General features: G+C 42.4%; 9 protein-coding genes across 17 annotated transcripts in view; 6 read left to right on the forward strand and 3 right to left on the reverse strand.

The window, feature by feature from the left end:
- The window catches only part of LOC116931893 (zinc finger protein 503), a 49,360-nt gene extending 41,939 nt beyond the window's left edge, over window positions 1-7,421 (reverse strand). The window contains exons 1-3 of one of the 3 annotated variants that reach the window (XM_032939552.2): window positions 7,263-7,421; window positions 6,968-7,199; window positions 6,815-6,892 (exon numbers count right to left, since the gene is read on the reverse strand). In XM_032939552.2, coding sequence (XP_032795443.2) covers window positions 6,815-6,829 — 15 coding nt within the window. In that variant the 5' untranslated portion in view covers window positions 6,830-6,892; window positions 6,968-7,199; window positions 7,263-7,421. The remainder of the gene's footprint in view (window positions 1-6,814; window positions 6,893-6,967; window positions 7,200-7,262) is intronic. The other 2 variants (XM_045180487.1, XM_045180490.1) reach the window with 2 other exon arrangements.
- Window positions 3,107-4,777, forward strand: LOC116931897 (methylsterol monooxygenase 1). The gene is made up of 5 exons (XM_032939559.2): window positions 3,107-3,346; window positions 3,419-3,876; window positions 3,962-4,145; window positions 4,219-4,391; window positions 4,471-4,777. Exons 1-5 carry the CDS (start codon window positions 3,193-3,195, stop codon window positions 4,675-4,677), a joined length of 1,176 nt encoding a protein of 391 aa, XP_032795450.2. The 5' UTR covers window positions 3,107-3,192; the 3' UTR covers window positions 4,678-4,777.
- A 589-nt stretch (window positions 7,422-8,010) lies between the features above and the next one.
- LOC116931900 (aldo-keto reductase family 1 member B1) lies at window positions 8,011-9,476 on the forward strand. The gene is made up of 6 exons (XM_045180501.1): window positions 8,011-8,172; window positions 8,251-8,418; window positions 8,486-8,602; window positions 8,669-8,863; window positions 8,921-9,127; window positions 9,189-9,476. The coding sequence occupies exons 1-6, from the start codon at window positions 8,104-8,106 to the stop codon at window positions 9,378-9,380; spliced, it is 948 nt and encodes a 315-aa protein (XP_045036436.1). The 5' UTR covers window positions 8,011-8,103; the 3' UTR covers window positions 9,381-9,476.
- Window positions 9,477-9,624: 148 nt separating this feature from the next.
- Window positions 9,625-12,604, forward strand: LOC116931898 (aldo-keto reductase family 1 member B1). 4 transcript variants are annotated; one of them, XR_006652399.1, is made up of 11 exons: window positions 9,625-9,779; window positions 9,970-10,098; window positions 10,168-10,335; window positions 10,438-10,554; window positions 10,621-10,818; window positions 10,913-11,119; window positions 11,185-11,286; window positions 11,558-11,643; window positions 11,710-12,080; window positions 12,170-12,373; window positions 12,448-12,604. XR_006652399.1 is itself a non-coding variant. In XM_045180500.1 (7 exons), the coding sequence occupies exons 2-7, from the start codon at window positions 10,012-10,014 to the stop codon at window positions 11,374-11,376; spliced, it is 969 nt and encodes a 322-aa protein (XP_045036435.1). In that variant the 5' UTR covers window positions 9,625-9,779; window positions 9,970-10,011; the 3' UTR covers window positions 11,377-11,504. The 4 variants fall into 4 exon arrangements, 1 of the variants encoding a protein (XP_045036435.1); XR_006652398.1 differs by having other exon boundaries at window positions 11,558-12,080; XR_006652400.1 differs by lacking the exon at window positions 10,168-10,335 and having other exon boundaries at window positions 11,558-12,080.
- On the forward strand, window positions 12,392-12,905 carry LOC116934008 (aldose reductase-related protein 2-like). Its single transcript, XM_045179679.1, has 3 exons — window positions 12,392-12,447; window positions 12,498-12,654; window positions 12,714-12,905. The coding sequence occupies exons 1-3, from the start codon at window positions 12,392-12,394 to the stop codon at window positions 12,903-12,905; spliced, it is 405 nt and encodes a 134-aa protein (XP_045035614.1).
- A 468-nt stretch (window positions 12,906-13,373) lies between these two features.
- On the forward strand, window positions 13,374-15,817 carry LOC116931901 (integumentary mucin C.1). 4 transcript variants are annotated; one of them, XM_045180497.1, is made up of 9 exons: window positions 13,866-14,020; window positions 14,110-14,221; window positions 14,282-14,309; window positions 14,383-14,485; window positions 14,550-14,643; window positions 14,710-14,837; window positions 14,922-15,033; window positions 15,094-15,633; window positions 15,664-15,817. In XM_045180497.1, exons 1-9 carry the CDS (start codon window positions 13,955-13,957, stop codon window positions 15,714-15,716), a joined length of 1,236 nt encoding a protein of 411 aa, XP_045036432.1. In that variant the 5' UTR covers window positions 13,866-13,954; the 3' UTR covers window positions 15,717-15,817. The 4 variants fall into 4 exon arrangements, with proteins under 4 accessions (XP_045036431.1, XP_045036432.1, XP_032795461.2 ...); XM_045180496.1 differs by having other exon boundaries at window positions 13,374-13,912; window positions 15,094-15,817; XM_032939570.2 differs by having other exon boundaries at window positions 15,094-15,817.
- Window positions 15,710-16,928, reverse strand: LOC116931902. The gene is made up of 5 exons (XM_032939571.2): window positions 16,767-16,928; window positions 16,505-16,710; window positions 16,330-16,431; window positions 16,070-16,161; window positions 15,710-16,006 (listed from the first exon to the last, which is right to left on the reverse strand). Exons 1-5 carry the CDS (start codon window positions 16,843-16,845, stop codon window positions 15,832-15,834), a joined length of 654 nt encoding a protein of 217 aa, XP_032795462.2. The 5' UTR covers window positions 16,846-16,928; the 3' UTR covers window positions 15,710-15,831.
- Window positions 16,929-17,997: 1,069 nt separating this feature from the next.
- On the forward strand, window positions 17,998-18,697 carry LOC116931905. Its single transcript, XM_032939574.2, has 3 exons — window positions 17,998-18,155; window positions 18,220-18,340; window positions 18,428-18,697. Exons 1-3 carry the CDS (start codon window positions 18,108-18,110, stop codon window positions 18,562-18,564), a joined length of 306 nt encoding a protein of 101 aa, XP_032795465.2. The 5' UTR covers window positions 17,998-18,107; the 3' UTR covers window positions 18,565-18,697.
- A 261-nt stretch (window positions 18,698-18,958) lies between these two features.
- On the reverse strand, window positions 18,959-21,773 carry LOC116931895 (prostaglandin G/H synthase 2). The gene is made up of 5 exons (XM_032939557.2): window positions 21,620-21,773; window positions 21,407-21,538; window positions 21,030-21,317; window positions 20,133-20,938; window positions 18,959-20,037 (listed from the first exon to the last, which is right to left on the reverse strand). Exons 1-5 carry the CDS (start codon window positions 21,681-21,683, stop codon window positions 19,267-19,269), a joined length of 2,061 nt encoding a protein of 686 aa, XP_032795448.2. The 5' UTR covers window positions 21,684-21,773; the 3' UTR covers window positions 18,959-19,266.
- Between the last annotated feature and the right edge of the window lie 1,433 nt (window positions 21,774-23,206).

Consider the following 23,206-nt stretch of genomic DNA (forward strand, 5'->3'; position numbering starts at 1 on the left):
TATACACATAACAGATAGGACATGGGAACGAGACAGCAAGTGCCCCCCCACCAACCGAAAAGAAACACTGGCGGCTGCAATCGAAAACAACCAATCTCGACAATGAACCAAAAGTCCTCGACAAAGAGAAAACTGTTTTCCTCCTTTAGGGAGAAAAACAAAACAAAACAAAAAAACGAATGAAAAGCGGCACAAAACAAGCCAAGAAAGACGGACTGACTCTTGGACGGGCCATCCGTCTTCTTGAGCGATGAGACATTGGCGCAAAACCTTTTTGCCCCTGCCAGTCGGCATTTTGTACGTGCATCAAGACGCGCACACACATAAACAGGAATTGGATAGAGGTAACTTTTATTTATCTACGACTTAACAACAGAAAAAAACGAGAAAAAAAAAAGTTTTCCCCTCAATGCTTCACTGTCTGACTGGCCTTTGTCTGCAATGCGATGCCATAAAAACAAAACAAAGAGGACTGCAGGAGCGCATGGAGACACGCCCCAGCAATACAGCGAACAACAAAATGGCCGGTCACCGATTCTCTCCTTCAAAAAACAACAAAAAAACAAAAAAATTGTGTGGACGATGACAAGTTGAACTTTCAAGTCACAAACTCTTGCCAACAAAAACACAAACATTTTCATGGTATAATGAACTGTCTGCGACTGACAGACCGCGGGGATCTTGCCCGTCCGCTTTTTCTTCCCCTCAAAATGTCAACTCGAGTTTTCCCCTCGACTCGTCACCAGTCAATTTTTTTTTTTTCAAGAAAAAATCGTTTTCTTAAATCCACAAGAATTTTTGATTAAGTCTCCCGACTTTCTCGTCCATTGTCACGAACAGTTGAAAGATTATGCCACTGTCAATTAACATGAGAGCTACGAACACACAAAAAAAAAAGAAAAAAGGATTCGAGACATGGCGTGACAAGTTTTCCTTTTAATTCGGCAACATTGCAAGCTGAAAATGTTGATTATTCAACACCTCCCCACCCAAAAATAATGCATCATTGAAAAGAGCTGACCAATTAGTAAAATTCACAAGTTTCATGTCAAACGTGTTTTTATTTCCGTTGATTTAAAAAGAATGAAAAACAAAACAAGATATTTCATTATTCACCTCTCCCCTTCTTCAAACGTGAATGACTTGCTCGCGCTCCAATTTCCCTGACAGCTTTTGATATCAAAGAAACGTCCAACCTTCAACATGTCAAGACGCATAGCAATCACATCTGTCCGCCCCTGACACGCAACTGCCATCGCCCAGCAGCCCCGAATAAAAAATATTTTAATTGACAGTTTTTTTGTTTTTTTTTTAAGGGAAAATCGGACCCGATGCAAACTCTTATGGAAGTGCATAAGAAATATCATTTTTTTTTTAAGGTCAATACGAAGGATACGACTAGATGGCCATCACATCACTCAAACCGTTTCGGCTTGACATCACAAATCACACACACACACACAAGAAAATGGACATGAGGGGAGGAGAGTTGGCCGTCACTCACATGTCCCTTCAGCATACGAGAAAAGAAAGAAAAAAAAAGAACTAAACAAATAAAAATGACAACTACCACCATGACGTGAAGCTCATTCAAAAAGGCACATTTTCTGTCGGGGAGGGGAGGTTTCATCGCACGAGTCTATTTTGACGCGCTCGTTGCCGACAGCTCAACGTCATGCCGTTACTGGAACACGGTGATGAGACCGAGTCCATCTTCCACAATTGGACAAGGGCAATTTTCGATTTAACAAGAAAACAAGTGAGCGTAGTTCCACAAATTGTTCAATAGATGCCGTCACAAATCGCCGTGACTGCAAACGTCAATTATCGTGCAGGGGAAATCGTATCCAGAATCAAAGTGCAAATAACGAGAGATAATTTCTCTAAAATAAAGCTCATCGACCAACACCTGCCTGTCTACAGAGATTTTCACTTCCTTAATAGATTAGAAACACTGGTCACGTGATGAATGGGGCGTAGTCGCAAGCCAACGGGCCGCAGAATAAAATGCAATTTTCAAGAGTTTTTCACAAAACAAAAGGGCCAGCGTCACTCACGTCGTTGGAAACGAGTGAGAAAAGACAAGACGTTAATGGCCCCAAACCAAACAAAAAATAAAGAAATAAAAGGAATAAAAGGAAATTCAAGGAAATGCGGACGAAACCGCTTCCACAATATAATAATCACCAATCAACGTTAGTTAACGAGGCTTTGGCTCCTACATACACACATCGTGCACGTATTTACGCAGCCACGTCAGTGGAAAGACAATCTCCTGTTTATACGACTCGCATTTCAGCCAGCGAGAAAAACGAAAACGAGACAACAGCTGTTGATGATGGCTGTCCCCAAAGCCTCACACAAACGCACCATTCACGATCGCTCGTTGAAATAACTCTTTCGTCAACAAATGCACCACAGCGACATCCCACTTTTGACTTTAAAGTTTACGTTCATCCTTTCTCGGTTTAAATTCGGTAGAAACAAATTTCTATTCGACAGCGACATGACTGAATAGATGCGCCAATATTTTTGGAATTATCGGGACTCGAAACATTTTGTAATCGGTTGTTGGCGTGTGTATACGTGAAACGAATAGAAAATGGGAAACAACCGGTTTTTGTTTTGTTTTTTTTTTTATGTGAAAAAAAAAATCAATCATTCGAGAGAATCTGCTTGTCAAAGAAACGAGAGAAACGCACACTCATCTCCACCTTTTCAACTGGAAAAAAAGGAAAAATCAACAGGTTTTTCATTTTATTTTGAAGGTAACCGAAAATATGATGGGTGAAGGCAAGAAATTGATAGTCTAGCAGTTTTATAGATTGGGTGGTTAACCCAATCCCGGAGCTGAAAAAGTTGGTATCCAAAATCCCGGAGCTGAAACAAAAATGTACTGGACCGGTACAGTACAGTTGTCCTTCACAATTCACACAAAAAAAAACAAAAAAGAAAAAGAAAAAGAAAAACGAAAAAAAAAGTCACAAGGTATAAATGCAAAGTTCACAATCATTTGCATTTAGACCGGTATCAATCGACAAGATGAGACGAGCTTTGGACTTTGACAAATCTCAATCAAATTATAAAAGGGCACCAATCCTTGAATGGTTTGTTATTCCGATTTCGGGCAGTGCCGGGAGACGGGCGACTGCACAACAGTAGAACAAAAAAACAAAACAAAAAACAAGAAAAATGGCAAACATGAACCGGATGGTCGATCCCATGGCCGTCACTTGGTCCGAACGCTACAACAAAACGTTTGAAAGAGTTTGGGCAAAATTACCCAATTTTCTGGGATCTTTTATCGCTACCGCAGCTGTTTTCATCCTGGGCTCTTCCATTCGAGGTAAAATTCCATTTCAAGTAGAAAGTTGAAAAATATTAAATCAAAATTTGATTTGTCTGACAAAAAAAAAAGGCGATTGGCTTTTAATCCTGGTCCACTTTATCAAATACCTTCGCAACGGACAAGAGGACGAAACAAACAGCACATTGTCGTCAGAGGTACAGACTCTTTACGGCGACTTTTCGCTCAAGGATTACAAATTGGAGGGACTGCCTTATTACATTTTGCCCGCCATGACCATCTCGTATGTCACCTACTTGGGTGTGGGCGGATTCCTGCACTGGTACTATTACGTCCGCCAACGTGACCGGCCTGAGGAATGGAAATGTCAACCCACCAAGTGGCTCTCACCCGAATTGGAGAGACACGAAATCCTTCTCGGATCACTTTCGCTTTTCTTTGGCTCCGTCCTTTCGGGAATCATCTCCTGTTTCATCATGAACGGCGGGAGAACATTCATCTACTACGATTACGCAGATTACGGATACGTCTGGGCTGTTCTCCAATGGCCAGCCATTTTCATCTGGCAGGTGAATTCTGTTCTTCTTTTTTTTTTAAGAGATATCGAAAATGATTGCAAATTTAAAAAAAAAATAAATAAATTCTGCACGACAGGATTATTTGACGTACTGGGGCCACAGGATTTTCCACACGCCATTCCTTTACAAACACTTCCACAAATTGCATCACACGTACAAGCAACCGACAGCCTTCTCCGTGACGGCCATCCATCCGGTAGAATTTCTCTTTTTCCAAGGAATCCTCATATCGCCCATGTTCCTCGTTCCAACCAATTGGAGTAAGTAGCGCGCAAATCATTCCTACGCCCACACAAAAAATCGAAAAAATAAAACCCCCAAAAATCTCTCCAGTCACGATGATCGTTTTGCTGTCCTACACTTACTACCACGGCATCATCGACCATTCAGGAATCAATTTCAAGGCTTACTGGTGGCAACCATGGCAACCGAATTGCATCTTTCACGATAACCATCATCAATACTTTCACGTCAATTTCGGATTCAATATCAAATACTGGGACACGGTAAGCTCGTTTTACATCATTCAACCACTTCGTGACTCATCTGGTTGCTATTGAAATATTCATGTCGGGCATCTTTTAGTTGCACGGAACGGACCGGAAGAAAGATCGACTCTATCGCGAGGACATTTTCTACGGCCAAGGAAAGTCGGTGGACGACGCCACAGAGGGAGAATTGGCTCAAGATATGGCAGAACGTGAATCAGAGAATCCATTGGCCTACGACAACAATCAACACGCATACGAATTGAAACAATCCGATTTGAAAACAAGCAAGAAAAACAAATAGTTCGTTTTCCATTTTACGTTTTCCGTTTTAATAAAAATAATGCGCAGACAATGTCACACGGGTAATTCGTTTCAAAATAAATCGGTATAGGCAACGATAACCCTCACGTATGCAAATGTCTAATGAAAACAAGAAAAAAGACGACTCGTGTTATCGTCTACGTTAATCGAGTCAGACAAGCATTCACCTGTCGTGTTTGAACAAACTGACGGGCTTTCAAATCGCAGAGATGGCGTGTGTGTAGGTGTGTGTGTTTGTGTGTGCATGTGTATGAAATGTGAAAAGAGATTAATACCGTCTGGGAAAGATAACAACTAAAGCAAAAGGAGGCCAAAAAGAGACAACGACCCTCTAGTGGCTTTTTGCTCGAAACTAACTGCTGCTGCTGCTGCTGCTGCCTCAAAGCAACAACAACACGCGATCCGGTTCGACCGACTGTTACGCGACTGATTGATTATCTCAAATGAGAAGGAAAGAGAGAAAAAAAAAGAGCGAACGAACGACAGACAGAGCAGACAGGGAGCGAGAGAGAGCGTGATATGCAACTGTTAACACTCGAGTGTTCTTGAAGGCGAAAGATTCATCGTGCGGAAGATGTCGACCTATCCGAGCCCCACCCACTACGGCAAAGGGAATTATCAAGATGAAGATCCATCATCACCAACAAAAAATAATCCAACCAGTTCACCCATTTATTATTTTTCTCTTTTTCTCAGACTTGCTGCTGCGGCAAAACAAATTAAAAGTCAGTCAAGCTGATAGACAACGCCATCTGTGATCCGGACCATCAAATACGGAAAAACTTCAAAATAATCAAGAAGGAAAATGTTTTTCCATCAGACACGAACGCGTCTCCAAAAATAACACGCGAAATAGAAAACACAATAAAAAGAAGCTGCCTCGCCTATTACAAAGCCTGACATGATCCTATCTCCCACCTCCAGTAGTTGTAGTAGTAGCCTAATGGTGCACTCCACCCCTCGGCTTTTATATGTGTGGAACCAACAAGCGACACAAAGGATGAAATATACTGTAAGGGCTTTAGTTAGGGTGCCATCGTCCTCACATAAGCCGGTCATCGAAAGAGAAAGAGCTTTTCGACGCAAGAGCATAAGAAACGGGATATCACGCTGTCCCGTTGCATAATAAATGTATTCGTCGTCAGCTTATCTTAACCTTTGCATCAAATGGAAAGGGGGGGATTCGAAAACTGACAGCTATATTCTTTTCATGCATCAACGCATAATAAAGAGATCTTTTCAAGTTTGGGAACAGGATAGAGAACAAGATATATCTACAAATACGAAAGAGAAAAAACTAACTCGGGCGTTCCACATCTAATCCCACAACTACCGTCCCGCAAGTCTGCATCTGTTTTCAAGAATCCTTTGAATTATTATATCTTTCTCTATAAATTATGCTGCTGGTTTTCTTTGGCCCCTGAAAAATCTGGACTAATGCCAGTCTCTTCGGCGTTGCATACAAAATTCAAATAAAAAAAAGAAGCAAAAAATAAAGAAAAGAAATTTCGTTATTTTAAGCTGGCGGCGTTCAGCAATTTTTATGCTGACACCTGTCAAGGCTCCAAAATCAAGTGTCGACAATTCAAAAGGGAAAACGTCATACACTCTATCAATCTCAAAAACGTGATTTGAAAGCTGCAACGTGACTGCCCATCCGTAAACGGACAGATGAACCCAGAAAGATAGAAACAAAAATGAAAGAATACAGGGATTATCGGCATCATCTGTATGTGTGTAGGCTTGTTATTTGCCCTTCTTACTAGCACGGCTCCCCCCTTATCACGCCATCTCCTTGTTTGGGTGTTGTTTCTCTTTATTACTATCATTTTCAGCTGCTGTTCAACCGTTCAGGGCTAGTGTAGGTCGTGACACGCCTTTTTATCAAATCTATCTCCCCACCCACCTAGAAGTCCCTTCAAAATGTGTTCTCTCAGCCATGGAATAAAAAGCAAACATCACAAATTTCATAGGTCACGATAGCCCAAAATGAATCAAAATTTTGTCTTCAAAATCAAAATACAATCTCATCTGTGTCCCCTGTGTCATAAACCTGCATCTGATTCACTACTAATTGTCATGCCAACAGTAAAGGGTTATTTTTGAATTTGTCCTACCTTTCGATGACTCATTAGGCATGCTGAGCTGAAGAATTCTAGGTGACTGCAAATTTATTTTGGATCTGGGCTGAACACCTATAGGAAACAGTAAACAAATAGTTATCAGCCAACTGCTATATGGTTCATCTACGTGACTGTTATGCAACATACCATCCTCCGTTCCACCTCATGGTCTAACACCAGTCAGGCACAGCAAATTGGAATCACCACATTGTCACCAGTAAGTTCACCACAGTGTTACAACACTAAAGTAAGATTTAGCAACATTTGCACAGTGTATCTGCATGAAATCTTCCTGACTCTTCAACTGCCAATTCACATTAATTCGGTTCAAAGTGCAGCTTAACACGAGGAAAAAGCGTGAAAGACAGTCTCTGACCAACTACAAAAAGTTAATTGATAAAACTAATTAAACAAACAAATATAAATTTATGAAACAATGTACCTCACATTACGGTAGGTCATTCCTCCCTCACAGCCACGTGCAATATGAATTAATGGTCCAAAAAAGGATTAGAACATCATCGGGCTAAGGGAGGCGAGGATGGGTCATTTAAATATCAATACATTTCCTATAGATTTAGGCGCCAGCTTCTGGCTCACCGTTGCCGCAGTTTTAAATTTTGGTCAAGGTCACAGCTTGTTCAGGCTTGTTTGTCGCATGTCGCCTCTGTCTCTTGTCTCGTCTACGTTGACGGATTTCTCATGGTTTTATTATTTCATTTTTTTTCCTGATACGTTTGTTTTGTTAGCACATCCTTTTTACATGATGGTTTATTTTTAGATGAAATGCCATAATTTAGGAGTAAACAATGCTAAAATCACATCAGCCATTCGACGAACCGTAACCACGCTCCCTGGTGTACGAAACAGAAAACGTTGTTGCTTTTAGTTCTAGGGGAAAAAACCATCTGCGAATTAGATTTTGATTTTTTGGCAATCCACAAAAGGTTTCTATCTTAAACAAGCAGATATGATAAATGATATCGCAAGTCTTCCTAGTAAAAGTTTCAAGTTTATCCACCAAGGAAAAATGTTTTCTTGTTCTGCAGAAGAATTTACAAGTAACTGACTTTTTAACTGGAAAACAATCTTATAGTGACAGATTTTCCAAGATTTTTTACGTATAAAAGCAACAGAAATTAAAAAAAAATACCTTATTTCTTGGATTGATTTTCTCGAGGTCGTAAGTTACTTTTGTACACCGGCAACGCAGCATAGGTTACATCTGTTGCTCAATCGATCAATTATATTTACCAGCCTCAACTGCAAGCATTCCAATTAAAATGGTAGCCCCAACCGTGAAACTCAACAATGGCTATCACATTCCAATTGTTGGATTGGGGACATGGAAGGTATGACAACAGACATTAAAATCACGCACAAGAAGGCAAATTCTCACTAACAATTTCTTTTCTGGGCAATAAAAACAGTCCAAGCCGGGAGAGGTCAAGCAAGCTGTCGTAGATGCTATCGCTGCTGGATATAGGCACATTGACTGTGCATTTATTTATGGAAATGAAGAAGAAGTGGGAGCTGGAATCAAGGAAAAGATAGATGATGGCACAGTTACACGAGATGATTTGTTTGTTACAAGTAAAGTAAGCTGCTTCTTTTACCACGCAGAATACAGTAAATGTGAATCAAACCTAATAATAATGGCTTCAGGTTTGGAATACATTCCACAGTTTCGCCAAAGTGGAGGAAGCCATACAACAAAGCCTAAAACATTTGGGCCTTGACTACCTTGACCTTTACCTTATCCATTGGCCATTAGGTTACCAGGTTAACCAGTTCAGTTTATCTTTTATCATCCCTCCTGAAACTAATGCATCTCAACTTTATTAACAGGAGAATACCGAACTGTTTCCTAAGGATGCTGATGGAAAATTTATCTACTCTGACCTTGATTATCTAGAGACATGGAAAGGTCTGGAACATTGTGCAAAACTAGGATTAACAAAGTCAATTGGAGTGTCCAACTTTAACAGTGTGCAACTTCAAAGAATCTTAGACAATGCAACAGTGAAGCCTGTAGTCAATCAGGTACTGGTTCAGTACCTTATGACGCGTGTGTTCCATATCTTAATGAACATTTTCTAGGTCGAATGCCATCCGTATTTGAACAATTCAAAACTGATCCAGTTTTGTAAGGATCGCGATATTGTGGTCACTGCTTACAGCCCGTTAGGATCGCCTGACCGACCATGGGCCAAACCAGGGGATCCCGTGATTTTTGAAGACCCCAAGCTGAAAGAATTGGCCCAAAAGTACAATCGTTCGGCAGTTCAAATCATTTTACGCTTCCAGGTAATATCCCTCTTATTTTTGGTGAAAGCAAAAACCAAACTAACTTTTATTTTTCTTTTAGACTCAACGCGGCGTAGTGGTCATCCCTAAGTCGGTCACAAAGGACCGCATCGTTCATAATCTTAATTGCACAGATTTTGATTTATCTGAGGAAGATATGAAGTATATCGAATCCTTTGATTGCAATGGACGAGTGTGTGCCCTTGATTGGGTAAAAGATCATCCTCATTATCCATTCAGTGTTGAATTCTAAGACTTGTGTGCAGTGCCTCATGCATATTATTGGGATGGGATTTGTTGTGTTTTGCTTAAGATGAATTTATATTAATACAACAAAATGGCAAATTAATAGACATTTCAGTTTCCTAAATAAGAAGAAAGAGAATAGTTCTTCCATGAAAACAAGCAGAGAGGGAAGGGCTTGAATCTTGATTCGTAGAATGGGATTTTAGCGCCAAATTGACAGCGGTGCCACATATTAAGTAGCAGGGGACCCGACTTAATAAAATCAACGTAGTCTGCTCGATTTAATTTCGCGCCATTCAAACGTATGTAAGACACTTCTGCAGGGTATTCAACGCAGAAAAAACGTTTACGAAGATATTTTCATCTATATCGAGCAGCGATTCGTCGCGGAATCAAGCTTAATTTGGTATTTCGCCATGGTTATTTTCATAGTTCAAATCAAATGTGATGCAATGTGATTTAAACTATTTCAACAAGTTCGTACTTGTAGCCCATTTTCATTTCGTAACTTTTTAAAAAATCACGTTGGATACTTTCTGCGTTGTATGTGCTTCATGTTGTTTCTATGAGATGTTTAACAAATCTTTTGTCTTCAGTTTGTGTCCTTGCCATCAAGGAAATAAAGAAGTTGTCAAAAAATGGCAAGCTCAGGTGCAGCAAAAGTTCCAAAAATTAAATTAAACAGTGGTTATGAGATGCCAATGATTGGTCTTGGAACATGGAAAGTAAGTTTTACTGAGATTGTGGTTAATTCAATGCTGGCAAATACCAAAATAATGTACCTCGCTGTGTAGTCAGAACCTGGGAAGGTTACACAAGCAGTCAAAGATGCTGTAGATATTGGCTACAGGCATTTTGATTGTGCATTTGTGTATCAGAACGAAGCAGAAGTTGGGAAAGCACTAAAAGAGAAAATTAGCAATGGAGATGTCACAAGAGAAGAACTATTCATAACAAGCAAGGTTTTCAATTCTTTAAATCATCAACCAGGAGTTGTTTTTTTTTTTTTTTTTACTTTCTGTGTGTAATGAATGAAATGTAATCATTGCTTTTCATCTTGACAGTTGTGGAACACTTTCCATAAACCAGAAAAAGTTGAACCAGCTCTCAAAAAATCATTGAGCCTTTTGGGATTAGATTATGTAGATCTTTATCTCTTCCACTGGCCTATCTCATTTATTGTAAGCATATACAATTGGTCCAGCTAATGCATTTCTTTCAGTAATTGGGTGCATTTCATCTTACAGGATAAAGATAGTGAACTCTTTCCAAAAGATGAGGATGGTAAGCACCTGTTCGAGGTAATCGACCATATCGATACCTGGCGGGAGATGGAAAAATGTGTCGAGCTTGGACTAGTCCGCTCGATTGGTTTGTCAAACTTCAACAGTCGACAAATTCAACATATTATGGATAATTCGAAAATCAAACCAGTAGTCAATCAGGTATCAGATGATTCATTGTTATTAAGCAATTATTTAGAGTGTTATTTACTGAGCCCAGCAACAATCAATAGTTAAATTCCATTTAAATTAAAAGGTGGAGTGTCATCCTTATTTGAATCAGAAACGGTTGATCGAGTTCTGCAAACAAAAAGACATTGTGGTGACCGCCTACAGTCCGCTTGGCTCGCCTGATCGTCCATGGGCTAAACCAGATGATCCGAACCTATTGGAAGAACCAAGAATCAAATCAGTCGCCCAGCTCTATAGAAAGACATCTGCGCAGATTTTAATTCGCTATCAAGTGATTACCTTTGACATGAAAACTTGCGTTTTCCCGATGTTAACTATATGCTTTTGCTAATGTAGATTGATCGTGGGGTTGCCGTCATCCCGAAATCAGTCAACAAATCTCGCATAGAAGAAAACTTTACTATTTTTGATTTCAGCCTTCAAGCAAAAGAAATGGAGGTGATTGATAGTTTGGATCGCAACGGCCGTCTTTGTCACGTTGATTGGATGAGTGATAGCCCAGATTACCCGTTTAATATTGAATTTTGAAACTGAGATGTTGCAAGAAATCTTCTTTATTGAGGGGCGTTGACGTTTGCGTCAAAGCAATTTTGTATTGGTGGTGGTTAAGTGAAATTTGTTTTATTGAAATCTATTAAATTATGTTACCTCATCTACCACTTTGATCTTCATTGTTAATCGAGTCGGTTTTTGATTTTGCTCATTATAGAACCTATCCTGGCTAGATGAAGAAGATAACCGTTGCCATGAATATAGAAAACCTCTAAATGTTTCAGAAACGTTGCTTCTTGTTAAGTATAAAGGTTTTGAAATTTTCTTTTTTATTGTTTAATCATGAAATATTTTGTACGTTATCGTAAGGAAAACAAGTCCGTTTATCTACAAAGAATAGAAAAATTACGGAAAATCAACGCGAAAATCATCGCCTGTAAAATCAAAAAAAAAGAAAAAGAGGAGTTATCACTCCTTTGGGCCTTGTACCATCAGAGCTGACAAATTTATTTCTAAACGTTGACATTGAATTGTGATCACAATTCTTATGGAAACTGTTGGGCTGCGCTTGGCTGGTAGCGCTTTTACCGTTTCCCACTAATTGGATAAAGCAACAAGAAAACGTAGTCCACTCGAATGAACTTGTTCCAGACGTTTGCATCTCGAGACATGCATAGAATTTTGTTTATTGTACAGCAGGAAGCGACTGGAATAGGAAGTATTATTTACAATTTCTAGCGGTATATTTTTTCTCCTTTTCGTAGAGAGACCTGTTAACCTGTTTCTTTCATATTCGAGTAACACCTCTCTGTTTTATTTTCAATTTCAGCTACTACCTCAAGTTATTTATATTTACTGACGATGGCCAGTTCAGGAGCAGCAAAGGTCCCAAAAGTCAAGTTAAACAATGGCTACACTATACCCATGATTGGCCTTGGAACATGGAGGTTGAGTGGCATTTTCAAATTTAGAAAACAGTCGGCAGATTCAACATGTCCTGGAAAATTCTAAAATCAAACCCGTAGTCAATCAGGTTCGTAATTTCTCAGTAATGTTTCCTAAACGAAGCAAGCTAACGCCATCAGCTAATGACATTGAACTGAAAAGGTGGAATGTCATCCCTACTTCAATCAGAAAAAGTTGATCGAGTTTTGCAGGAAAAAAGACATAGTAATCACCGCCTACAGCCCACTTGGTTCTCCTGCACGTCCTTGGGCTAAAGCAGAAGATCCACATTTAATGGAAGAATCGAAAATCAAATCCGTGGCTCAGCGCTGCAGAAAGACACCGGCCCAGATATTGATTCGCTACCAGGTAATGTCTAGTTTGTCTTGTAATCTTTCAGTTTCTGCTAACGTTACTCACTAATGTAGATCGATCGTGGTGTTGTCTTCATCCCAAAGTTAGTCAACAAATCGCGTATAGAAGAGAAATTTAATGTTTTCGATTTCAGTCAAGAAGCGAAGGAGATGGAGGTCATCGATAGTCTGGATTGTAACGGTCGTCTCATTCTCATTAGTACGATGAAAGATAGTCCCGATTACCCGTTTGATGCTGAATTTTGAGCAGGAGATGATTAATGAATCGGTAGGGCTCAAAGGCAACTATTGGTTACGTTAGATCCATTTAAAGTTCTAGTTAGAAAATCAGATTGTCTTGTTTGTTTCATTTCGGTCCGTTGAATTGTTACTCAGATTTATCTCCTTGGCCCATTTGTAGATGCGCACGTGGATAAATAGAGATTACGTACGGCCATGAGTGCAGAGAAAACCAACTAGAAATGTTCCAAGGCAGCACATTTCAAATGTCAATTTAACAAGTAGTTGGACACACACAGCAAAAAAGAGGATTTTGCGTCACGCCAGGAAATGCCTGACCGGAACGATGCGTCAAGCGATTCCAGTCTATGAGCACGCTTCCATCATTACACCGAAGAGAGGCAAGTTAACGGGAGGATACAGCTGGTGTTAACCCACATGACTTAAAAAAGACGAAAGAGAAAGAAAAAAAAAAGGGAAATCGTCGGGAAATGTGTGACAGCCATTTAGAATTCTAGACTCATCACAAAAGAGAGAGAGTTATGAGTTTGATGTTGGTGGACAGTTTGGACACATGTTATTAGCAATTCGAGACATCCGGAGAATCTGAAACGAATTTTAGATGATTGTGTGGCGCGGATTGGTCACGAACTTTTCAGACGAACTTTCTCTGCGGAGAAACTTTTTCTTTAAAAAACAAAAAAAACTCTACTACTTGAAAGAAATCCATAAGAACGTCTGTGAACAGGAACTGTGCGCGTTATAATATAGTTGCTACTTTGTAACACAAATGAAGCGTAGACTGTAGGGAAGTTTACGAAGAGCATGTTATTGTCGCTACGCTCGCGATCCGGTGAATTGTAGATGCTTCGGCTCATTAAAACCAACTGGAGTGAAAGTGTCTAGAGAAAAGTGTTGCCCAAGATTGATGACACGCACAGCTGGCGACGGGAGGGGGAGGAGTATGTGCTTTGGCACTATATAAAATGAGAGTGAAGAGTTGCAGCTCAAAGGAAAATGTGTTTTTGTTGTTGGTGAGTTGCTCCCCAAAAAGTTGCAAGTAGACACGTAATAATATGGAGTACCGTCACTGCGGCATCTTCTTCTTCTCGCTATCGATTCATCTATTTTCAGTGCTTTTCGTTAGTGCCCAACGTGTTTTTATTTTTCATGAACATTTTTAATGGCATTTATTTTTTATTAAATTCATTGATTCTATTCATTGGCATAGGTAAACGGCGCAAATGGATCGGCCGTAGAGGACTGTTATTGGTCTGGAACCGGCCCAATTTGCGATGGAAAGTGTCGACTTGGCGAGGCATCCCAACCGAATAAGAACGAGAGTACGTTGACGTTTTTTCTATAAATTTTATTGTCGTTACACGGTTTCTACTTTCTATCAGGAATTGGCTGCATCACTGGCAAGAAAAAGTAAACAAAACACACGTCACACCTCATTGATGCAGTTCATAATGAAATGTTTTGTTTTCTGGTTGTCTCAAAGATATTGTTGTAAGACGGGCACATCGTTGACCAACGTCACGGAATCAGCTCCGACACCGCCACGTGATAAAGAAACAAACACGTCCGTCTTATCACCATCGACGGTATGTGTACATGTCACGATCCCAAATTAGATCAATGTTGATGTTTACTTGATGACAAATTTAGAAAGATGATTGCTACTGGGTGGGTAAGTCCCCCAACTGCGAAGGATCTTGCCTCGAAGGTGATTACATGGCGAGCACGTCTCGAACAGGCAACGGTAATCCCAGGGATCTATCACAGTGCGGTCCTAACTTTGTTTTAAGGCAATCTTTTATTTTGATAGGCTCCACGTGCATTGTTGGCAAAAAGAAATATTGCTGCAAAGGATCAAGGACTCACTCCAACAGCTCAATGACGTCCACCGTGTCTGCAAATGTATCGATGGCAACTGCCTCGAAAGAGAAACAAACGGTTGGTGTTCTGTATTTATCGACGCAGTTCTATACATCATTTCATCATTCATGTGAACCTTGTGTGTTGTACACTTGTACACAGCCTCTCCAAATAACGGACGATCAATGCCACTGGGTGGGTGAGCCGCCTCTTTGTTTGGGTTCGTGCAAGTTCGGCGAATACGTGGCAGCCAAATCGCCAACAGGCGACGACGGTTTGTAATCAAGTTGTACGTGTACGTCTTCATTAGCGTTGATTGATGCTTTGAAATTAGCAGGAGAAAAGTGTGCCAGTGGCCAGAAAAAGTATTGCTGTGTCCGTGCAAAACCAGCGGACGGACAGACTGGCATAGCAAAGAAAACAGTCAGGGATAGTCACAAGCAAAGTTACAATGACGTTGATGCCGTTTCGAATTCCAGCAGTCAACCCGTTCAGTCGTGGCTTCGGCCGACACCAAGAGATTTACCTGTCAATGCGACTGGCTTCAAACACGGCGTCAACGTCGTCAAAATTAAACGGAAATTGGTATTAGCGACAGCGGAATCGACGTCCGTCCCAACATCGACGTCCGTCCCAACATCGACAACAACAACAGAGACAGCTACGTCTTCGACAACGTCTACTCCAACAACAACGTCGATAAAGGTCAACGTGGCGAACGTTCCTCTTCCTGACATTCTGCCAGTGCCATTAATGTTCCGTTCACGCCGAGTATTCAACGTAGATATAGAACAGCCGACGTCCATTATTCCATTGTCGACTTCTTTGGCGTCAATCGACAAACAAAATGAGACGATTGCCTTGACGACGACCGTTGGGCCGTCCACAGTTGGACCATCCACAGTTGGGCCGTCCACAGTTGGTCAAGCCGGGGAATCATTACAAGTCAATCAATAGAAAACTGTTGTATTACACGAGATTGCTGATTGAAGTTGTTATTTTTGCGCCATTTTTGGCAATGTCATTAACATCGACTATTAAATCAATTTTTCTACGTGTCTTGTGTCTTTCGTCAGGGATGACCTTTGGCTGTATGGGGTGATGTAGTCATTTCAATAGCGTCATCGTAACACGCGCTGTTCTCATACTGTGACGACTCCTGGCTTCTCATCGGACGTAATGTCGTTGACGCAGTAGGTTCTGCCATTTTCGAGATTGCTTGCCATCTTTGGTTATTGAACTGGCATCTGGATAGAGGCAGAATCCATCAGCTTCAAGTGTGTGTGTCATGCGTTGTATTATAAACTTACGCTTTCTGAAGAGCGAAACCACCCACGTAACTCGCTAGTATAATCAGTCCTACTATTATGATGGTGACGAGTCCGGAGAGTGACGACCTCCTCTATTACAACCAAATTTATTATAGATGTAAAACGGTGTTCGACTTTAAAAAGACCTTGTCGTTCATTGTTGGACGTTGCAGCCAGACAGGAACGATCCCGCTCTGGTTATGCAACCTCTTTTGTCAACGACCGAATACAACGTCCAATTTCAAAGGCAGTCTACTCACGTGGAATAAAGAAACTTCCTTGGTGGCATTCTTGGGAATGTCAGACTCATCGGTAAACATGTAACACGTCCACTGGCCAATATCTTGCTGTGTCACCTTCATCTGTTAATACAGATCGAACCCGTTATAAGGAGAAAAATTGATAGATCGCCTTGTCAGAGGGATATGAACTCACTACAATGTGGCATCTTCCATAATTTTGTGATTGATATCTTCGATTTTCGATTGCCGTACTGAGGACTGTTGATGGTTGAAAAACACCGTCGATCTCCCACAAACAACGTGTCACTTGAGGACCGTCGATTCTGCATGTCAACATCAGATGTTGATCGAGTCGAACAACAATTTCGCCATTCGGTAAAATGGTGACGGTCTGTTCCTCTGTTTTCATTCGTTGATTTAGATGCAAACAGAAAAGGGAAGAGAAATCTATATACCTTCGTCATCGAGTTGCTGGCATTGGACGATCGATGCGATTGAAATCAACACAAACAAGTAAAGACAAACGTTTGCCATGGACGTACGTAAATTAAACGTTGCGACTGATGCACATCGAAGGAACAACTCGTTTGATTCGTTTTCATTTCTGCACTCATCCGTTTCCTGTTTGGATAGGGGGAAAAAAGGATATGAGATTATGTTGTTGTTGAAACGTATACACAAAGCAAACCACAACAAAATATTGTGGCTTTTTGCCGAAGCTTTTTGACAATAAGTTGATAAACGTCAAGTGTCTCTCTGTAACCATGTTGAAACGAACATTTTCACCGTCATTTCTTCACACATTTGCTCACATCTGACCAAATTATCAGTAGAATATAATGCTAAACATGTAACCATATAATGTTGAACAGTTCATTCGTCGAAATGCTCTTTTTGATCTGCAATGACGTTTAAAATGTGTAACCAAATTCTTCCGGCCCCCCGGAAATGCAATCGCTGCTACGAATGATCAATGAAATTCCGTGCCTTATCGTCGCATACTTTTCATTTTATTGCAATGACACTGTGCACAGGTCTCTCTGACTCTTCTCTAATCTATTTATTAGGTGTTTATATTTAATTTTGATGGCTTATCATCACCCCTGACTGAGATACATCATTTCGTTGGGCACGTCATGGCTTTATATGCTGAAACGCTACGATCGCGTCGGCTGCTGTATGGAATGTTAAATTAGGAATGGACAATTGGACATATTCAGACGTAGCACATTCGTTGCTTGTGCAAGTCCGGAATGGACAGCAATAACGACATATTGGTACACCGGATGTCGGACATCAGAGACTGGGCAAGCTTCCTTTCTCTTTCTATTAGCAATGTTTGTCTTTCTTCCAATCGGATATGTCTCAATTAAGGAACTTTAGTCTGGAATGTTATTCGATTTCGAATTGGGCCGTGAATTCGGGCACACCTTGACCTCTTTGTTGTATAGACGGTTACACACAAGAGACTGGCTGTTGCACAGAGTTGAAAGTCACAATCATCTTTCGTAACCTTCGAACTAGGGTTTTTCCTGACGGGCTTTCCCTCCTTCCCCCACGAAATGGCTTGTGAAAACAACAACAAAAAAAGTTACCTTTCTAGGAAAATTGTATTCCATCACACAGCAGCAACATGTTGGAGAAATTTCTTCTAGCCATCCGCGTTCACGTCTTTCGTACGTAGGAGGGTTGGGCATCCACTCACGTGTATATAAAGCTGGCCTGAAACGTTCGATACATCGTGATCACCACTTGTTCAATCTTGACACTCCAACCTTCTCCGCAACTGCCTAGAAATGAACAACTATTGTTTGGTGGCCCTTCTCCTCGTTTGCTCAATGGCGGTAACAGTTTATGCCTCTATCGTTTTCATCTTGACTAATGCAATAATTGTGTTTTGATTGCAAGGTAACGACGAAAGCTGATCAAATCACGGAGCCGTATTGCCGTTGGTCGGGCACTGCGCCGGCTTGTGCTGGAGCTTGTGAAACTGGCGAATTCGTTGCGTCCACTAGCAAATACGGTGACGGTATGGGCGTTTTTCAGTGTTTACATTTTTCGCAATAGCTGCTGATGATGCAAATGATGACTGTACGATTTGATGAAACAATGGCAGGTAAAACATGCGCGACGGGCGTCAAACGGTACTGCTGCAAGATGCCACCGCAATGGCTGGCTCAACTGGCCCAAGCCAATTTTTACGTTCTGAACGGTGGTCCAGTTGAGCCTCAGATTGTGCCGGGGGCCTACTGATTGGTCATCGTCATCGTCACAACATTTCCTCATGTTTGTCACTGTGTACTGAACGTCTACCGACGCATTTTAGCCAATTTTCTATAAATTATATTCTCTTTTTATGCGGAAAATACAAATGATTCATAATGTCTCTGCGACTTTGTGACTCGTATTGGAACTGAATTCGGGAGCGTCGGTATAATGACGGGTGTGACTTTTGCAGATTTCAAGTGAAAGTCGGACGGATGAGACGTTCTCCTTCAATGGAAATGGACGGCCGGCCATAACAAATGATCTAAACGGGGTTTTTCCTAGACGATGATTCACAGCACCGTATTTGACTTGACTGTATACTTTCAAAGCTGATCCCTCTCATCGAAATGACGGTTCATTGGTAACGAACAACGAAAAATCATTTGAATTGGTTTAATGGTTGCCTATTACGCTTGTACATTGTTGTAACAATAAATAGAATAAATACAGCATTTCCATGGAAAAAATCATACGAGAATCACAGTTTGAGAGTTATCAGTCGAAAATTGGGACGAGCGATAAAAAAGGCTAAAACAACAACATTTGCTTCCATCCGGTGGCTAGAACAAAAAGATTATAAACAGCATTAAATGTGCTGATTGAACTGCGTTACGTGAGCACAGTTGACTCGATTGGTGAGATAACATGTTCACGTGTGGCAAACGCTAAAAAGGAAAAAAAAAACATTTAAATTGGATGGGCCTCTCTCAAACGGCAATAATTATTCGTATGACCAAGTGCCGGCCTCGACGATACCCATTGGCTGGCCGAAGGAGGTTGACAATCAACGAAATCTAAATCATCGACAGTCAACGGCCGGTAGTTGGTGGTGTAGTGAGTGCTCGTCATTCCGGCAGCCGGAGGGGAAAATGTCTTGCTGCTAAACGAAGGGTCACTTGCCGGATGGGTGGCGTAATTGGCCACGGGCGAAGGTTCCAGCACTGGGACGTGATGATGGACGTCTTGTCGGGACGAAGCGACGCCATGGACCGACTGCTGCTCTTCCGGCAAGTGGAATCCAATATGTCCGCACTCTTCCGGCCGCATGTTGCGGCAAAACAGCTGGCGGATGGTGGTCGTCTTGACGATATCGAAACCCACCTCGCCGCCGAACGTACTCGGCTTCCAGTATTGCGGACTGGAAATCGGGTTGGCCATCATGCCCTTGACGGCGTACGGTCCGCCGATGTTGACCATCGTGAAAGGCGTGACGGAAGCTTCGGATTTCTCCAGCAACATGCCCGGATAGAATTCGAGGGCGTCGATGTGTCCGTACAGGAGTTGCAACTGTCGCGACATGTCCACATCGCCGCCCGTCAGTTCCATGAAACTCGTGTACTTTGGCATGCCGAAGAGCATCCGGTAGTTGTTGAAACTCTGCAGTCTGAGTTGGCGGCCTTGCAGAACGACGTCTTTGAACTGATCGAGCAGCATGGCGCCGTGATTGCTGTGACTCAACTGCACGCAGAGAGAGAGAAGATGACGTTTGAGAACGAGAAACGAATGATGAATGACAAGAAGAAGAACACAAAAAGGCAAAGTAAGAGACTTACGGCTCCGGCTGGCTGAGTGGCGATGGCTTCGACGAAAGAGGCCAATCCGTGTTTGGTGACTGCCTTCGTCGAGAAACTCATCTGTTCCAGGGTGTAGGTGCTGTTTTGGACGGTGATGGCGTCGGGAGCCATCGGATGCCAATGGTAGAGGTGGGCGAATTCGACGTGGATGCGGTTGGAGAACTGAAAGGCCGGCTGATCGCGCAGCAATTCCGGCTCGTAGGTCAACTTGATTTTGTACTGACTCAAATGCTGCACGTACTCCTCGATGGTGATTTTCAGATTCTCGGCCAAGACGATCAACTTGGCCGTTTGGTAGAGCCGCTCGTCGTCCCAGTGCGGATGCTCCACGCGCAGGATGTCGCAAATGCGGTTGTGTTCCCTCAGCCAAATGGTGGACATGACGAACAATCCGGGCTGCATGCTAAACAGGGCGTGCCCCAGGGCCACTCGCTCTTCTTGCGGCGTGTGGGGCGGGTAGATCATGTGCACGCCGGGAGCGTCGCGCAGCAACGGAGGGAATTGCTGGCCGTCGTCCGTCGTCCGCACCTTCATTTTGCCTTGACTGAACGAACGCAGCGCGTCTTGCGTGGCTTTGTCCAGGCCGTAAATGTGCGACACGTCGACGCCGTCGTTTCCTTTGGTGAATGCCGCACCTCTGGCCCGATCCGTCCGGAAGAATTGATGCGAGAAATGCTGGGCGTAGTAGGCGAACAGAATGTTGGTTCCGTGAGGTTCGGCGATGAATTGCTTCCTCTTGAAGAAACGTTCGGCCAACACGTTGACATCGGGCAATTCTTTGTGGCCTGCATAGTCGATCGAGACAATTAGAGTCAACTCAATTTTTAGACAATACTGTCAACGTGAATGCAACAAGACGAAAATTCGGATGATTACCAGCAACGCCCATGGGTGTCGGACAATGTTGCGGGACTGGCGGCAAACTGCGGGCGTAGTAGGACGCGTTGAAATGCGATTCGGTCGTGATGTAATCGTGTCCGCTATTGAAACGAGGCGGCGAATCGATCGACGCTCCGCGGCTCATGTACACGTAACGCATAGCGGCTCGGTGTAGGAAGGGCACGTTGTTGACGATCTTCCACAGCCAGGGCCATCCCGTGTACAATTGATGCATCGTCGATAGCGAAGGTCGCAGCCAATTTTTCAGACGGCGACCCCAAAAGGCTGTCGATTCAATTCCGTTTTCATTAGTCTATACGATGCATAGTATACACACACACACATGCACGCTGCAAGTTTATAAGAGTCCTTACGAGTGTCGCAGGTTTTGCCGTAGTATTCCAGACCGGTGCAGTCGCACGTGAAATCTTTGTGGTTGGAGGTGGACATGCAAACGCCTTGATTCTGGCAAGGGAACGAACAGCAAGGGTCCGAGTCTTCCGTGCCTAGAAATGAACGGTATAATACATTGGATTCGATTAGGATTGCTGATGCTGTGCGTCGTGGACGTGTGGAGAGAGTCTTACCTGACGCCGACGAAACTGCAATAACGATAAACACTACAATGAGCGCAAGTCTCAACGAATTCATTTCGCGATAGTTTTCCTTTACTGAAATCAAGTTCGCAACTCTGATCACGGTGTAGGAGATATTGGTGAACGAATGAACGAGTCTCGGCTCGTCCCTCTCCTATTTATATGATGTCCAATCCACCGGTCAGATTCAGTTAAAGCGCTAGAGATTTCCTACATGCAGCGAATGGGTGTTGAATTCTCCCTCCCCCCCCCTCACCCACCCACTCACCCACCAAAAAATAAATAAATAAAAATGAAATGACCACCGTGACTTGGTGTTGGAACGTAATCACGTAAGCCACTTGTGCTGATGCAATACGGTCATGTGTTGCCTTGCGGCACCGGCATTTAGTCCATTCGTTGGAGATAGGAAAAGGCCGGGCAATCAGTTAAAAAAACGCTAATTGCTTCTTTCCTTTCGACGAGAAAAAGAGAAAAGGGCGTTGTGAGAAAATGCAAACGTCACCATTACACTCCGGTCTCTTTACTCGGGGTTTTCCTTCCTCTCTGTTTGATGCGGGGCGATGGGCACTGAGATTCGAGAGAAAATCTAAACGACCATATTCGGCGCGCACAGCGGTGGTGCAATCGCGGGACTCGCGCTCGAAAAATGACGTCATTTTCGGGCTTAATATAGAATAAGGAAAAATGTTTTGCCGCACTTGCCAGCGCACGCGTTCCGCTCGAGTCTTTATCAATGGTTGGATTAGGAGAAGTTGCATTCATTATTCAATTGTTTAGACAATGCACATCGGTCGGCTTGATAGCAGCAAGTCTTTCGTAGAGTTGCACCACGTGACATTTCAATTTTGCTTCAGTCAACTAAGCTGCAGGATCTAGCAGAGCCCCCGTCCGAATTCCAAAGGGACGCATTCCTGCTTTCCGTACGGTGCGTGACGTCACAGACTGACCATCGAAATCCACCGCCGAAAGCATTTCGTTCGTTTAGACAATCGAGTCTGACCGTGTCGTCAATGGCGTGTCATCACGCAAACGCGTCAAAGATGAAAGCTGATAATTACCGCCACTTGTCGTCCATTCACGCGTGAAAGTGTCCAGTGTTTTGAGATTACGTTATGGAATAGTTTGGGGTTTTCCTTTTTTTAATAGTTCCGCGTGCGTCCCGTTGCCTCACTTTCTCCCCAATCGTTTCAATATTGACACTAGTCTCTTCGTCGCCTGTATAGAAAATTGAGTACGGGCATTTTTGACAGTTTATCTCCGAGCGGCAAACAATCCGGGGTCGGAATTTCCCACCTGTTTGAAAATAACTGAAGCCCACCCTCGATTTAGTTGTTTTTTTAATAATTTTAAAATGTTGAATGACGTCAAAACAAATAACTATCTGCATATACATCCTTGACGGCGTTTTTCCATGAGATAACAACGATGTTCGTGCAACCTCAAGTGCCAATGAAAACGATGCAGTCGCAATCAGTTTGATTGATGTCCATCAGGACATGATGACCTTCTTTTGGCCCACATCAAACGTCCTGTTTGATATCACCATGACGCGTACATACTCATCAAATATAAATA

The sequence above is a fragment of the Daphnia magna genome, linkage group LG10 (genome assembly GCF_020631705.1).
Source record: "Daphnia magna isolate NIES linkage group LG10, ASM2063170v1.1, whole genome shotgun sequence".
Classification (NCBI taxonomy): Eukaryota; Metazoa; Arthropoda; class Branchiopoda; order Diplostraca; family Daphniidae; genus Daphnia; species Daphnia magna.

What these genes read in the sequence shown, in the direction of transcription:
- LOC116931897 (XM_032939559.2), top strand. Translation starts at nt 3,193, where the DNA reads ATGGCAAACATGAACCGGATGGTCGATCCCATGGCCGTCACTTGGTCC. An exon ending in CAGCCATTTTCATCTGGCAG is followed by an intron (nt 3,877 to 3,961) that starts GTGAATTCTGTT and finishes TCTGCACGACAG; the next exon opens with GATTATTTGACGTACTGGGG. An exon ending in ATATCAAATACTGGGACACG is followed by an intron (nt 4,392 to 4,470) that starts GTAAGCTCGTTT and finishes GGCATCTTTTAG; the next exon opens with TTGCACGGAACGGACCGGAA.
- LOC116931900 (XM_045180501.1), top strand. Translation starts at nt 8,104, where the DNA reads ATGGTAGCCCCAACCGTGAAACTCAACAATGGCTATCACATTCCAATT. An exon ending in TGAAGCCTGTAGTCAATCAG is followed by an intron (nt 8,864 to 8,920) that starts GTACTGGTTCAG and finishes AACATTTTCTAG; the next exon opens with GTCGAATGCCATCCGTATTT. An exon ending in AAATCATTTTACGCTTCCAG is followed by an intron (nt 9,128 to 9,188) that starts GTAATATCCCTC and finishes TTTTTCTTTTAG; the next exon opens with ACTCAACGCGGCGTAGTGGT.
- LOC116931898 (XM_045180500.1), top strand. Translation starts at nt 10,012, where the DNA reads ATGGCAAGCTCAGGTGCAGCAAAAGTTCCAAAAATTAAATTAAACAGT. An exon ending in TTGGTCTTGGAACATGGAAA is followed by an intron (nt 10,099 to 10,167) that starts GTAAGTTTTACT and finishes CTCGCTGTGTAG; the next exon opens with TCAGAACCTGGGAAGGTTAC. An exon ending in AGATTTTAATTCGCTATCAA is followed by an intron (nt 11,120 to 11,184) that starts GTGATTACCTTT and finishes TTGCTAATGTAG; the next exon opens with ATTGATCGTGGGGTTGCCGT.
- LOC116934008 (XM_045179679.1), top strand. Translation starts at nt 12,392, where the DNA reads ATGTTTCCTAAACGAAGCAAGCTAACGCCATCAGCTAATGACATTGAA. An exon ending in AATGACATTGAACTGAAAAG is followed by an intron (nt 12,448 to 12,497) that starts GTGGAATGTCAT and finishes CGAGTTTTGCAG; the next exon opens with GAAAAAAGACATAGTAATCA. An exon ending in AGATATTGATTCGCTACCAG is followed by an intron (nt 12,655 to 12,713) that starts GTAATGTCTAGT and finishes TCACTAATGTAG; the next exon opens with ATCGATCGTGGTGTTGTCTT.
- LOC116931901 (XM_032939570.2), top strand. Translation starts at nt 13,955, where the DNA reads ATGGAGTACCGTCACTGCGGCATCTTCTTCTTCTCGCTATCGATTCAT. An exon ending in CCGTCTTATCACCATCGACG is followed by an intron (nt 14,486 to 14,549) that starts GTATGTGTACAT and finishes TGACAAATTTAG; the next exon opens with AAAGATGATTGCTACTGGGT. An exon ending in ATCGCCAACAGGCGACGACG is followed by an intron (nt 15,034 to 15,093) that starts GTTTGTAATCAA and finishes CTTTGAAATTAG; the next exon opens with CAGGAGAAAAGTGTGCCAGT.
- LOC116931902 (XM_032939571.2), bottom strand. Translation starts at nt 16,845, where the DNA reads ATGGCAAACGTTTGTCTTTACTTGTTTGTGTTGATTTCAATCGCATCG. An exon ending in CCAGCAACTCGATGACGAAG is followed by an intron (nt 16,711 to 16,766) that starts GTATATAGATTT and finishes GAATGAAAACAG; the next exon opens with AGGAACAGACCGTCACCATT. An exon ending in GGTTTCGCTCTTCAGAAAGC is followed by an intron (nt 16,007 to 16,069) that starts GTAAGTTTATAA and finishes GCCTCTATCCAG; the next exon opens with ATGCCAGTTCAATAACCAAA.
- LOC116931905 (XM_032939574.2), top strand. Translation starts at nt 18,108, where the DNA reads ATGAACAACTATTGTTTGGTGGCCCTTCTCCTCGTTTGCTCAATGGCG. An exon ending in TCCTCGTTTGCTCAATGGCG is followed by an intron (nt 18,156 to 18,219) that starts GTAACAGTTTAT and finishes TTTGATTGCAAG; the next exon opens with GTAACGACGAAAGCTGATCA. An exon ending in CACTAGCAAATACGGTGACG is followed by an intron (nt 18,341 to 18,427) that starts GTATGGGCGTTT and finishes AAACAATGGCAG; the next exon opens with GTAAAACATGCGCGACGGGC.
- LOC116931895 (XM_032939557.2), bottom strand. Translation starts at nt 21,683, where the DNA reads ATGAATTCGTTGAGACTTGCGCTCATTGTAGTGTTTATCGTTATTGCA. An exon ending in TGCAGTTTCGTCGGCGTCAG is followed by an intron (nt 21,539 to 21,619) that starts GTAAGACTCTCT and finishes GTTCATTTCTAG; the next exon opens with GCACGGAAGACTCGGACCCT. An exon ending in GACACCCATGGGCGTTGCTG is followed by an intron (nt 20,939 to 21,029) that starts GTAATCATCCGA and finishes TCGACTATGCAG; the next exon opens with GCCACAAAGAATTGCCCGAT.